General features: G+C 41.1%; 1 protein-coding gene across 1 annotated transcript in view; it reads right to left on the reverse strand.

The window, feature by feature from the left end:
- CDK6 (cyclin dependent kinase 6) overlaps positions 1–15,337 on the reverse strand; it is a gene marked incomplete at its 3' end in the record, with an annotated part of 126,806 nt that overhangs the window by 28,432 nt on the left and 83,037 nt on the right. The window contains exon 5 of the mRNA XM_082479828.1: positions 1,121–1,230. Within this exon, the coding sequence (XP_082335954.1) occupies positions 1,121–1,230 (110 nt within the window). The remainder of the gene's footprint in view (positions 1–1,120; positions 1,231–15,337) is intronic.

Raw genomic sequence — 15,337 nt, forward strand, 5'->3', positions numbered from 1 at the left:
AAGCCCAAGAAAAATTATTTTTCCATATACTAACATTAATAAGTAGTAGAATCCCAGAGCTATTTTGCAAGACTTCAATTAGTATTTTGAACTTCACATTGTATAAATTAAATAGTTGTTTCTCAAGGCCCTTGCAGTATGGCGTCTCCTTGTAAATTACATTGATTGGGGTTTTTTTTTGGCCACTCAGTGTATGATTTTCTTTCATGTTTTCTTCATGTATATTCTTTGATTTCACTGTAATGTTACAAAATGCTATACAGTTTCTACACGGAGATCACCCAGGTGATGACAACATGTACTTTTTGCAGTAAACTCAACCAAAATGCATGTGATTGGGTTAATATCGAGACAGATTGATGGGGTTAAGGTTCTTGGGGGTTTGCTCCTCTCCACACCCTACATGGTACAACCTCCGTATTAGTGTTCTTACGTGGGGAAAGACCAGTACACAAGTATTCCTCTTGAATTCACAATTCACCTGCATCCAGTTGTAATATTTTGTAGCAAGAAAGTTCTGATAGCCAGTTGAATTGAATCAGCCAAAAAATGTCTTTTATCGGGCTTTTTTGGACTACGTTTAACTATCTCTGTTACCCTACACTCAGGCTAAATAGCTTATTCTTTAAAAAATCCTGCCTTTGTTTCTTACTTCTAGAAATCAACTTTACAGTGACTCCTGAGATCTCAAATATGCCAAGAGGGGCTACGACCAAACACCTGATGCTCCAATGCACAAACTCCAGCGCAAGAATAATTTGCTGACCACCATGCCCTGCCTTCCTCAGGGTAAATCCTTTCCAGAATGCAGCTTTACTCAAATTGATCAACAGCCTCTCTAGCCCACTTTTATCTGCATTTGGATTCAGGTGTAACAGGAATACAACCACGCTCATACAGGCTTTACCAAGAGCTGAGGCATAATCCCATCAAAAAAGAAAGACTCCGAGATGGCAACACGTACGAATTCACAACGGTATTCACATTTTGTGCTGCAAATAAAACATCCCATCAGACTTTTCCAATATAAACATGATCCAGTGTATTGTACCAGACATTACTGCACATTTTTTCAAATTTCAAATTAAAATCATGAAGAAAATAAAACCGTATTTCTTACTTTCGACGGAACATTTCTGCAAATATGCAGCCAACACTCCAAAGATCAACCGGTGTTGCATAGCTGGACTGAAGCAAAACTTCAGGAGCTCTATACCACAAAGTAACAACCTGTAAAACAAAAAGGAACATAAGAGACTGCACGCTTAGCTACACAATTACAGCTAAGTGTTGTGTATACAACTCCCATTTAGTTTAATCCAAATTGTAAAACCTCACAGATTAGGGCAAACTGGTTCAGCCAGTGCATAGAAAAGGGTCTCGATGCAAAATCTCGGTAGGGATAGCTGCAGCGGTGATGAGTTGGGAAGTGAGACCACTTCTTATCAAGAACAGAGTGGTTCAGGGTACAAGAAAAATACGTATCAGAGTACAGCGTTGGTGTGATATCACAGTATCACAGCACACTACCAGAACAACTCTTTGGTGCTTTTTGCCATTACAGACCCCAAACACTTCCCAGTGGACATTTGAACTCTCCATAGAGCAAACATTAGTCTACTGAACAAGGCCTGCTTTTCTTAAACAACTTTTTTGGACCCCTTAGATGTAGTCACCGGAGCCAAACTGGAAAGGAGTAAGCTAGGGAACACCGTGACTTTACCCATAGGACAAAACAGCCCTTGTCTGTCCTAAGCCTTTCATAGTTTATGTATTACCTTTTGTAAAAGAAATAGGGTTAGCTCAAGTGTACGGGTCAACCTGGGTAAACATGCCTGACCTGTCTCAAAAGTTCTCTCTTCAAGTTGAACTGAAGAAATTATAACTTATTTTTTTATCAGTTGGACAAAGATTCAGTCAAATCCTCCCCAAAGCTGTCCCTTACCAAAGGCTGTCCACTGTGGTTTCCTTGCACACAAAGGTACCTTAAACCATCAGTTTTCAACTAAGCAACACACCAAAGGGATCCTTGGCAGATTCCTGACCTTTATAGTTGTGTGACTGTTTCTGCTCATGTGCTGCTGGTTGGACCAGCACTAACTTCTCTCACAGTTTATTTCCAAATGATACACTCTTTCCCAGGGATATATGCCCCATAAAGCATCTGCTTTTAGGCTGTTCTTCTCCTGGTGGTCATGTCGCAACATGCTGTAGAGACCCAGTGGGAATTTTACTGGCACTGCTCCATGGATGTACTTTGATGAGTCCTGCACATTGGACCCACAACAGAGATGGGACAGTTTATATTTATCCTTTTGTTTCCCACAAGTAGACCAAATACAGATGAGGCTGACTGCATCTTCAGTATCTTTACAGAGGAACACAAGGAGCTTCTTCAGAGTCTCGTGTGAGCCATTATTTTGCTAGAATATAATCTCAGAGCCATGGGAGTATCCCACTCCTGAATGCAGTTATAATCCAGCCATAACAACACATGATCATCAGCTAAATACCAAGATTTTCTTAGGGTGTGCTACAGTTTAAACCTCTGACTATTAATCTGGGGGCAGGGAGGGTCTCAACAATTATTGGTTTGTTTCTCCAACAAACACAATGGTGGGAGACGCCGCATTCAGGGGGAGCATGGAACAAAGCAAAAACACTGAAAAGAAAGAACTGCAAAGATAAGAATGAAAATAACTTCTTAAATTATGTTAACTAGGATAGCGAGTTCTGAATTTCAAGGCTAGTACAAAGAAATGTGTAAGAAGAGTGGGTTTTTTTAATGATAACAATATAATTGTCTTCTAAGCAAAACCAACAATGGAAGTAATCAGCCGAATTTGCTGGTCAAAGCCAGCTGAAACAAAAGCAAATACAACATTTATTACAATCATTACATGCCCTGACAGCCTTTGGAACTACTGAATGGCTATTGAAGGGAGGTTCACGGATATTTGCACAAGTGGTCATATTTGCTAACAGTGCTCTTAAACACTTTGATCTCTATTCATAAAATTTGTCTTTGAAACAGTTCAATAACACAGTGCAAAGTACTGCACTGGCAAGCTAAACTTCCAGATACCTGTCCACAGAAACAGACTCCTGTGTGGAAGTTGGGCATTATTTAACTCCATTTGTCTTGTTCCTGATTCAGTACCACACCGGTGATGCTTTTCCAAAATATTTCTCTCTATAAAAACCAGAAAAGTTTCTTCAGCGATTCGCTCCAGGGAAAGAAGACAAATGTAACTGGAGGCCAGGGATTTTCACTGGAGCTGCCCTATCTGAATGAGATGGAGTACCTCCTAAAACACATACATATTTTTCCTGATGCAGATATACTTCTCAAACTGATGTCCACTTTTATTCTCTCAGGACATTTGTGGAAAATCTTACTGAAGAAATGTTGCTTTGCGAAATTAGATATAACAATTTCAATCCATTATTGTTTGTCAGTGGCTGGGTGCAGTGTCAGGAGCAAAAGCTGTGCGATCTCTGATCTGCGGGAATACCACGAAACCTCATGATTCCCAGTTTGAGATTCACACAGCTCTTCTCACACGGAGCGAAACAGTGTTTTATTTTCCCCAATCCCACCAGCCCTGCCACACGAAGGCTCTGCGCTCTCATAGGCAAATAATTGGGGCATGCACGGTTGTGAGATAGCTTGAATACTTCTGACAATGTATGCCCCAAACCGAAGTCCCTTTTCCAGGGAAATACGGCGCAGGACAGCTGCTCCTTTCCTGAGAGGAGAGTCGCAGCTCGTGGCCAGTCCCCGGGTGCTCGCTGAGGGGGAACAGTGCTGTTTTCAGAAGGCTGCGGAAGCGTGCAGCACGTTAGCTGCTTCTCCCACGTGACCACTTACTGGCACAGTTCCCCAAGCACTTGCACCCTGCTACGCTCCATGCATGCGTACACAAGGGACTGGGAGATTTTACTTCTGAGTAATTTGGAAACTTACAACTTTTAAAAAAAGTTATTTCCAAAGTCTTACAGTCAAATTCCAGCAAATGCCGATTGCTTTAGAGTCAGAGAGGAAGTAATCTGTGCTGAGATGTTTTGATATACTCTGTCACTAATGCGTAATTATAAAAGTGACCAAGTAACCTTTATGGTTTGTACTATGCACGTCTGTGTTTCAAAATGTGAACCTGAAAGGGATCAAAATGTACTGTCAGTTTGTACACAAGTAATGTCACAGATGACTCTTCTAGTGGTCAGGGTCGTCTCCTGAAAAGCACAGGATGATGCAGATGATGCAGTGGTTTTGACACAGAGTTTCACACTCTCTTTCTCTTACCATAGAAACCAAGAAAATATTTGTGGACATTCCATTAACATTTGCAGATAAGTAGAAATGAAAATTATTCTGAACACAGGATATGGTGAGGCTGAACAACTAGATCATCGCTTCCTCTTTAGCACGGTTCTGACTTAGAATGAAAAAATGCTTTGCTTAGGTAAGCCACACCACCAGTGAGATAGATAGGCTCTCCCCGAGAGAAAGAGCTGCTTGATCAAGTCCCATTTTTAGGATGAAAAAAGAAAGCACCTGCATCCGTAGATTGCACTTAAATTCTGCCTGTCCTGAAAATCTGACACACATGTAATGTGGCACATGGTGATTGCTCTGTAGGAGAAGGGGTTTGTGCTCACACGCTGATGGAGATCCTAAATTCAGCACAAGACTCCTAAATACTTTGGAGGTTGTAAGCTTTAGCGACCATGTTGCATTTCAGCCCTCTCCTCTAATAAACTTCCCTCCTTCGCCTCCTCCTCGCTTCACCTCACCCTGTCTGGCCTCTTTAGCTCCTCCCTTACACCAGCCAGGTTCCTCCCAGCTGTCCTCTGACCTCCCGGCTCCTCTCTCCTGTCTCTGCCCTTCTGCCACACACCAGTGGCCCCCCTGACAACATCATCGAACATGCCTAACCCACTGCTGCTCATGTGCAAATGCCCGGGTGGACATGGCCTGCTGCCCTGCCACATTCTACGTGCTCTACCTTCCCTCACGTTCCCCATCTGCTCCCTTGCACCCCCAAGCTCTCACGAATTTCACACCCTGTCCCCTCTTTTTCCAACTGCCTCCAAATGCTCTGGGGCCAAATTAGCTCCTTTTCTCCCTTTAGCTTCTCAACCCACTCTGCCTGTCCTGAAGATACCCTATGACATTTGTATTTCATAGATTAAGCTACATATGAAAAGAGTGAGAATAATTCATACACTGGAAGGAGTATGTACCTAAGGGAGTGACTACGCTCCTTTTCCAGTGCACATTTTATGTTTCTACCACCCAGATAAGATGGGATGATATCAGAGAAGAATGATACCAGTAGCTGCAGATCACTGCTTCTAACAATTCAAACGTCAATAGATTTAGGCAGCACTTCAGGAAGAAAATAAATGTATATCTGAGAGGCACTAGAAAGGAAAAGAACATCTACCGAGGCTGTGTCTGACCCCCTAAAGAAGGAAATGTGCTCAGTGAGAAGCAAGGGGAAAGCTGCATTTAGAGTCAGAAGAAGAAAGAGAACTTCCTTTTGGAATAAAGCTTTCTGCCTTATTACACCTGACGGATGTCGCCATCTGGGACCATCTAGCCCCAGGAGTTTCAATCCGGCACTTCGTGGTACCTGTTTCTGATGAAAAATCAAATTAGTGGTAAGTATCTGCTCACTAGCAGTGCGAACACAAGATCTAAGCATTGTGTCAGTCTCATTTAATTTCCACTTACTTTACAGAGCAGATTTTCGCTTTTGCATAACTGCTTAATTTAAATGGGTCTGCACAATACACGGCCCTTTCCAAATATAGTTGCTGTCTGAATAGCATACAGTTCAAAAAGGACAAAGACAAACAGAGGTTTAGGGATGGGGTTGAGTAACATAGACACAAAAGACTACATTTCGGTTTGCCACAGACTTTAAGTACAGACCAATGCCCAGTTGCACAGCTACAGGAACAAAGCAGGGATCAGACTGTAACACAGTGGCTATGTCTGTGCTAAGAAATTAAATGGGACAGGAAATGTTCCTTTGGCACCAAGACCAACAGGCACAGAGCGGCCTATGTCCACATTATTAAATTCTCAGCCTCCCAAAAAAGGTGACCGCATGCAAACTGCTTATTGGGAATGGTCTTTGGTCCGTGCTTAACTGTGCCTAGGAACTGTCTGGGGAAAGGCTGGTTGGCATAACTCAAAACCATGCCAGGAACCATTCTAATAATTTAACAGTATAGACAATCGAGCTCCAGTACCCACGAATGTTTCCTGGCATTCTTTTAATCTACTAGCCAGTGAGTCACGCTGTGGTCCCGGGTCTTCCTTTCACTCCAGAGAAGAAGGCGTTTTGCTATGCTTCCCTCATCTCTGCTGATTCAGAGGGGGCTCCAGGAGGGCGATGGGGTGGGGGAGGCATGGCCCACTCCTCATCTCACCCAGCAGCTGATCTTATTTTATCCTAAGTGTGTTGTACAGGTCAGACGAACGTATGCTGCAACTGCTTATGAGGAGAATCTAACTGACTGGCCCGCATGGAGACATCTTCCTTTCAAACATCTAAAGCTGGATGAGATTAATTCTACTCTAATTAGTTCTGAGGGGACTTTGAAGAGGCCTATAAAACCTTTTAAAATATTAGCTTTCATAGAAATCATGCCACAAAAGCAATTAGTAGGATGCTTAAATTCATACAAAGTATCTTTGAATCCAAATAAAATTCTTCTTCCAAATCTTTTGCTTTTGTAATTGTGGTTTCTACTGTACTCTTTTTGGTGCTGATTTTGTTAATTATATTTGCCCTTAGGCACTGGCTCATTTCATTGCTTAAAGTATTTCAGCTTGATGAAAGATAATTTATAATTTTTTTCTTTTTTTAAGTTCCTTAACATGGTTCTTAAACTCAGTTATTTTGTTCAGTTCTCATTAACAGGGATTTCGCATTATCTTTGGGGCATGTTTTTTGATTATTTTTAATTTTTTTGTCCTTTCTTTTTGAGTAAAAATGAGGGAATGTAGCTATAGAATGTATAATGCACTATGTAGAATATAGGTCTTTAGTGTTGCTTCGTGGTCTCCCAACTTCACAAAAAATCTATCGTTTCAAACTGTTCAGGAGGATTTAAAGTGGAATCTTTCCAACTTCACTATGGAGCTGCTACTGCATGGCTTCTTTTTCAGCTCTGGGACTCTAAAATGACTTGCACAATTTCCTTCAGACTTTGTAGAAAATTTCTCCTCCGCGGTATGACTAAGCCTGACACATTCGCCACAGACTAGTTGGAGAGGACAGAATTACAGACAGCTAAAAATCCAGGCTGGCGTATTGATTGAAGCCTGGCTTCAATTCCCACTGTGGTGAGACTCTCTCTCCCCAACACATCTCCCTCTCGTTTGCAAGAAACACTGTGCTGAATCTCCACAGAGTCTGAAGAAATGTAATTTCTTAAATTAATATGCTTAAAAATGGCCCACTGATCTGAAAGGTAACATTACTTATAATGAAGTCAATGTAATATTAAAAATTTCTTAGGAAAAGAAAGGATTTGTCTAATCATGTTTCATCACCTGCAGTTTGGAGTAGTACCTGACAACCAGGATTGAGCAGGGCAGAAGTGGCAATTCAGAGAGTAGGGGACACTAAATTACGTGGTGATGGCATTTCTGCAGGATCACAGGCTCTGACGCTTGCCCCGCATGCTGCTCTGAGCCTCCCCAGGCAGCCCAAGGTGGCTCGGCCCTGCACTGTGTGGGCAGATCTTTGGCCACCTCCAGCCCTCTCGTGCACCAAATCGCCTCTGGCTGTTCTGCTCCAGCACTGAGGACATTCCCCACCTCCCCTTTCGCCTCCATGGCCCCCAGGAACACCCCAGAGACCTGCGGGAGCAGAACACACCTATGCCATACAGGGAAACTTTTCGTGTGTGTGTCCCGCAGGAGACAAGGGAAGGGGTAGTCTGGGGTGTGCTGGAGGGCGGAGCGAGGAGAGAAGGGATGAGGAAGGGAGAGAGGGATTATGCCTCATTGCACCCTGCAGCAATTGCACAGCAACCTCCAGCATGGGGAGAGAGCCCTTCCAAAACCCACCTGTCCAAAAGGTGTAATAAGGCCAAGATAGGAGCGTCGGCTGTTTAATCTTTGTACAAAGACTTCAACATATTTTTCATCCCTGGTTTGGAAGAGGGGTGTGTCTGCTTTACTTGCTGGGGACTGTCATACTGTGCTTTCCCACCACCATCCTTAAACCATTCTCTAAGCATTATGCATTCATAAAGCAAGCCTTGGGCTCTCTTTAATTTATCTCTGAAATGCTATTATTATTTCTAACTGTGATGGAGAAGGTAATAACCACTACATTATACAATGTGCTTTAGTTTCCAGGGATAATATCAGCCTGATTAATTATATTTGTTTAATCTCTTTTTTTGAGTAGTCGTTCTTCCACTATTATGTAATTGTTTTCAGTTCATCGCAGAGATAGGTATGGCTGCAGAGAACGTTTCTTTCTTAGAGAAAGATGATTATATTTTGTCTGTTTATAAAAACGTTAAAATAGTTTCCCTTTTGAAGTAAAGGTGTACCAAACTATCCCGGTGGCTTTTAGAAAGCACTTCATTTCTTGACAAAAGGTTTAATATATATAAAAATGACATCCTTTCAAGTGCTACGGGTCTCATGAAGTGCACAAGGTAATAGAAATTTTCTCTTTATTCACATTTGTCTCTGTGTTAGGCACAAGCTTGATAAACTGCTTTGTGAAATGAGGAAGGGTGGTTGTTGTTACTCCATTAGTTAAATCATCAAGCAAAAAATTACCTATTTATAGGAGACACAAATCCTGATCACACGTACCACCCACTACCAAGTTGTTATTTCAGAATGTGATCTCCTCTTTTTGATGCTAAAACACTTGTTCTTTGAAGAAAGCAAGATTTAGCATCTACTGTAAGATAACGACAAATAAAGAAGCCATTAATTTCTTTGATGGTTTACACACACAAAACTAATCAGAATTTTGCTTTTTATATTTCTAGGAAGAACCACATAACCCAGTGTGATGGTGCTGCTGAAGAATATTTCTAGGTACATCCGCTGTCAGTAGGAGAGTGTGTGTGTGTGTGTGTGTGTTTGCACATCATGCGTGTGTGTATATAAACACGAGCAGAAGATACAGTGGTTTTTACCTCAAAAGTCTCTGTGCGCTAAGCAGCTGTGTGCAACAGCTGCTAGAAAGGAAAAGTGGCTCTTAGGATGAGGTAATATTTTCAACCATTAGTGATAATTCAGAACTTACCTCAAAACTAATACAAGGAAATATATTTCCATTAAGCAGAATATTTCATAGAATTCTCTACCTACACCATGCAGAGAACATTTCTGAGAGACTACCTGAAACTTCACTTGAAAAGTGTTTTATCTTTATACAAAAAGAAAGAAGCAAAAATATCAGCAACACTGTCGTACCTGATCCAGAGCCCATGAAAGTCAAACAAAGACTTGCCAGGGCTCGTTGTGCATTAAAATCAAAACCATGATGCCCTAATCTCTGAGCTGCAGAGCAGCCTTCTATGGAATACAGGACAGCTAAGTTCTTTACAGAAGTGGTCAGCTTTGCATGCAATGAGGTTTGTGCTGATATTGCAATGTATTTAAATACAGAGACACTCAACAACACTGAGTGACAGGCTTTAAAAAAAGTAGCCATTCTTCAGTCATGCTTCAAGACTCAATAATCGAACAAAATTTGTAGACTGAAACAGCCAATTCTAATAATCTATCTCATAGCTGAAAAACCCACAAAGGCAGAAAGAAATAAACACCATTGGCTTCTTATGCTGATCAAGTCAAACACCTACTATAAGAAAGAAGAGAATTCCTTCCACAATACCAAAAGAAACAAAGCATTAAAAAGGTGGCAGCCTGCGACTGTGCCTTGGAATACAGGTCTTGTTCTGGATCTGGCTGCAGCAATTTGGCACATTTCCACTTGCTCAGTCACCTGTTGGCATTACCTAACTGAGGCAACAGTCATAATTTCTAGTACCAGCTCTTGGGCCTTGTTCCAACTGCTTTGCTCTACTCTACGTCTTTAGGTAGCCACAAAACCAACTCATGTAGCACCCTACATATTCCCACTGGGTGGCATCCAGCTCTTCTCACATCACTTATGCCCAGTCCCGGGGAGAAGGAGAACACATAGCTCTAATTTGCACCAGGGACCAAACCATGGTCGGCTCCATGCCGAGATCCCCAGAAGCTGCCCTTGTGACTGCCTGGTCTCTTCCCGAGTTCATCAGACTAGAGAATATGAGCCTTACCACTTATGGTTTGGCTTTACAATGAAGACCAGCTTTCCATTGCTACTAGAAAACCAGAGTCGAGTTACTAGAAAAAAGTCTCCCCACTTCCTGGGGTGCTGTGTTAGACTTCAGTTCTGAACAGAAAAAAACTAAATAAAGCAAAACCATGAAAGCCACCAGAGACCTCTCTCCCATGAAACTTGGGCCCAGTGTTGGAAATATACAGGTTTCCAGAAAAAAAGAAGAAGATTAACTTTCTATGTACAGTTGCAATATATAGAGAGAGGTGTATGTGTTTATACATACTTAAACATACCACAGTTCATTAGAAATGAGTTGAGTTTTAAAGTAAATATCAGCAGGACAAGGACCTGCTGTAGACATGTAATTTCATGGCAAAACCAAGGACTGGAGAGAAAGAACAAAAAGACTAAGGGGAGTCGTCAGGCTGTCTGAATCTCACATTTAAGTAGCTTTGTGAGCTTGAGACCAATAAAATGCCAGGCACAATCCACTGACTTTCCAAGGCTACGAGCTTTGCGGGTATCTTTACTCATCAAATTCCTTTTCTTAGTCTGAAAATGTCAGTGGGTCTTAAGTGTGGATGATCAAACACATTAGAAAGGCCTGTGCTGGAGAAACAAGCATCTGCGTTTCAGCTGAAGCTCTACTGCATTGATGCATGCAGACAGATACCCTAGATCCCTGGATGTTCTCAACAGAAGTCCATATGGAGTCCTACCTGGTGAAGCCTTTAACTAAGAGTGCTGGTGGAAGCAATATATGTTTGCATCCACATGAACATCTTGTACAGATGTTATTATGTTAATCTCAAAGTGGAAACTCAGCCTGAAGGGGACTTAATTGGCACCTCCTACATCCAAGCAAATACTTTGACCACTAGGCTAGGGATTTTTTGGGTGACAGCTCTTTCCTTGCCTTTGCTGAAGCCAAGTCACTATTCTGCCAGGAGTATATGAGTCATGGGGTAAGACTGTGTCTGAAAGTAGCTGAGTGCTTAAGAACAATCAGCTGGAAGGGGCGAGGAGCCGAGTTTCTGGATACTGCTCTCTGGAATGTGTATGCATTTTACATTAGACCATCACTGGATAAAAATAAAAGCAGGCATTAATTACATTAAGCAGGCTGGATTCTACTTTGGATCTAGGCAGATTGTATTCCATCTCTCTGACTGTAATGGATGGGACTCATAAAAACTCTAGAAGATGGCACTCTATTTTATTCTGCGGAGAAGGAAGCAACATCTCCTCCCTTGCTATTTGATACACTACTCACTAGCCAAAACTTAGGATTCACAGTACAAAGTGAAGCCCAAGATTTTTAAAGAATCCAAAAGAAAATTTCCTCCACTTATAAGTGCAATAGGATTTTCTAAACTGATATTAAGTATCTGAAGATTTAGCAGAAAACCAGAATGCTACAGTTGCTCCAATACTAGACCCTGCTAGGCTTTATTTCCCAATTTTAACTTTAAAGCTTATATGATTAATTTATGTTATTTTCAAGAAGCCAGATTCCAGTGGAGACTGATTACAGATAACATATTGTATTAGTTGGATGAAAAAGATCTGAATTAGTCTAGATCACTGAAGACTCTACTGCAGAGTGGCTGTAGACTTATAAAAATGTAAAATGTTCTATTTGTGAAAATGATGTTGTAGAACAGACGCATCTCTCTCAAAATTGATACAAAGCATCTTATTTAAGCTAAAGAGATAATAGCTTAAGACAATACAAAACAGGAATGTTCAAGGTAATGAGTGCTTTCATGTTACAAGTTCTCATGTCTGAGGGCACTGCATCAGGCTAAAGGACAACGAGATAAGAACAATATTGCTAGTTACTAACAAATGGCAGATAAAAGAGCTCTTCTGGATTCTGATTAAGTGACAGCATTCTACACATTCCTGTGAGTTGAGAAAGTTTGCCTGAGAACAGCAGCTATGTTACATGTGAAGTACCACTAAACAAGCATATCTCTATGTTTTCAAATTCCAGCATGAGTAATGGCTCTTTCCCTCATCTCTGAAGACTGAAACTTGAACAGAAGCTCCCTCACTCCTTCTGGACGTGCAGGAATAACTTGCCGTGCTTCAGTTTCCATTAAGACGTATAAATGTATATGCTAAAAGTAAAGAGAAGTTCTGTAGGACTCCATGGCTGCGAGCCAATGTTTACAATCCCCCGGGTGGGAAATGCCGAGTGAAAGGCTCTCCATGGCAGGCTGTAGAAGTCTTTGCTGTTGCCGCCAATGACCTTCTGCCTCTGTTTTCAAAGTAGCTCCCTTGTTAACCCCTTGCACACTGTGTGCATAGATGCCTTAGAGAGGAAACACTTTCTCTGAGAGCACAAATCCACTTCCAGGCATCTGTTTGACAGACGCTGATTGCAGCAGTGGTTAAGGGAGTGTGGACTAATATGTGTACTCTGCATCTGCTGTTTGGAGCTGTGGCACTGAGATGTATTTTTAATAGTCCAGAACTGGGGTAAGCTGTGTTCTGCATGTTACAAAGTGAATGTTCTCAGCTTCAGGCAATGGACATCAATTTACAGGCACACGGGTTGTGAAACACTGAGCATACTGAGTCTCCGGGAGAGAAGGAAACATCCAATTTAGAGAGATATGTTTTAGTTCTTTCTGGGCCAATCAGTACCAATGTTGTTTGCTGGTAGTGGCAATACCTTCTCCTGGGGTCTTTTCGGGAGAGGAATGATACTTAAAATTGAAGACAGGCTGAACTGCCGTTGGCGCAATGGACATATACCACAAGGGAGCACTCAGTGTGGAATAGAGATCTGCTACTTTAAAAGGTTTTGCCTCTCTTGCCTGAGAGTGAAAAATAGAATAATCAGGAGGTCTCCTCCTGTGTCACATCCCTTTTGCTGCTCCCTGAATCCCTCACAACTCCTAACTGTTCAGGAAGAGTCCTTATAAAAATGATAAAAATGGATATACAAAAAAGGCATTCTAAAATGTTTATCGCAATATGTAATCCATCCTTGGAAAGGAAGAATAAATCAAATGGGAACTAATATTCAAGAACTAGTGTAAATGTTCTAATGGTCTCAGAGGGGGAGCCAAGAGCTCATCAACCTTACTACCAGTTGACCTTGGAATAATGGGTTTCATAGTCCATAAGTATTTCCCCATCATCATCATCATCATGCTCGTCCACGCCTTTTTCCCACAAAGATCTGTTCTCAGACGCAATCATTCCATGCAAAAATCTCCCTACATATTCCCTGCAACAGAATAAGAGCGCCTGCCATCTCCAGAAAACTTTCACAGCATTGACTGTCACCTAGGGACAGCAACATCCTTCCCGCCTCTCCATGAACTTTCAGAGGAAGTCCTGTAAATAACATCCACATGCAGTCAGGAAATCCTTCAGTGCATCGCTCCATGGATGCTGAGGAGGAGAGAAGAGAGAAGCAGTGCTAGAAGCTAGAGCTTCTGCAGAGAAACCAAACTCAAGTGCCAACAGCTCTCGGATTGACACAGATCAACAGTCCCTAAAGTTGCTGCGTGGTCTAAGGGTCTAAACCTAAAGGCCGAGAAGGGACAGAACAAGCTTATAGAACCTCATCTTTTCTTCTGAGGCAAAAAAAGGCATGCATGAAAGGCTAATGATACTAGGCTGTGTTGAAAAAGCCAACCAGACATGTCTTAAAAAACTCCACCCTAACTCCAAATAGGCACGTAATTCCTACAGATTTCAGTGGAAGTTCTGTGTGGTTAGAGGAAGAGATCTTCAGACAGTGCAATCATTTATATTTAGATCTATCCTTGCTTTTAATTGTTAATATTTTAAAAGTAGTTTTAGAAACATGAAATTAGAAACAACCTATGTTTTCTAGAGTGTAGACAATTCCATCTAATAAATACTATTTATTTTTTCTAGGAAAGTGGCAGTCGGCAAAGAAAAGGAATTTTTTATGATAGCAAATAAAGAATGTATTTAGTTTAGAAGATTTTCTTTTTTGTTAATATCATGAGGTTATGTTACTGCTGTTTAAAATCATTAGTGATTGTGGGATCAGAAACTAAGTGTTTTCAAGAGCTAACAGTATGATTGTTTTTAGAAGGATACTCTCAGGCTGAATTTAGACCAAGTTAGTTTTTGTAATACGAAGCTTTTACAAAACACGGGTCTAAATGACTCCTTCTTAAGCTTTTTTATTTACAAAGCATCTTTAAACACCAGATAAACTTTGTTTTGTTTTGGGCTACTGCAAGAAAATTTAAAAATGAAACTTGCTTGAAATGAAGTAGGAACAAGACTAAAATAACCCATTAGGATAACCCAGCAGAAAGAAAACAGAAGTGAACAGCACGACTAATGAAAAAAAACAGAATGGATTTTAAATTTTTTCAGTTACAGTAAAGGTGTTATCCACAACAATAAAAGAGGCCTCTAGTGCTTCTTCTGAATAATTGAAGTGTTAGTCTGGCAACATGCCTTGAAGTTAATTACGTGGAGACTCACGGTATTTCTTAAAACAATTCTGGGGTGTAATCTTCAGGTTGAAAAATAATGTAGAGTACTGCAGATGACCTCTCTTAACCATCCTGCCGTTCCAGTCTCTGGGACCCGGGTCCTGATTAACAGTTGACCAGGAAATGCTGTACACAAGAATGCCATGTGCTGTCGCTCACATGTGAGGCACAAATGTAATTTTAATCAATTACATCTCAGGCAAATACAAAGTAGATTACTTACCGCTCCCATGATAAGTTATCTATAAATCAGCTTCTTTTTTCAAAGTTTAAAAGGCTTGCCTTGTCCTTGACTGGAGAAGGAATCAGTGTACTTACAGGAAATTAAGCCTATTCTAATTAATCTCACTTCCAGTGACGTTTTATGTATTTTGTGATGAATATTAGCTCACTAGGTTGCAAATATATGGTTTTTCTTTTTCATGAGGGAAAAAGACGAATCTGTAATTTGGAAAGGAATTTTGGTATCAGCACATTTACGTTGCTAAGCATAGACCTGCTCTTGAACTTTGC

Source organism: Vanellus vanellus (assembly GCF_965231255.1).
Source record: "Vanellus vanellus genome assembly, chromosome: 2".
Lineage (NCBI taxonomy): Eukaryota > Metazoa > Chordata > Aves > Charadriiformes > Charadriidae > Vanellus > Vanellus vanellus.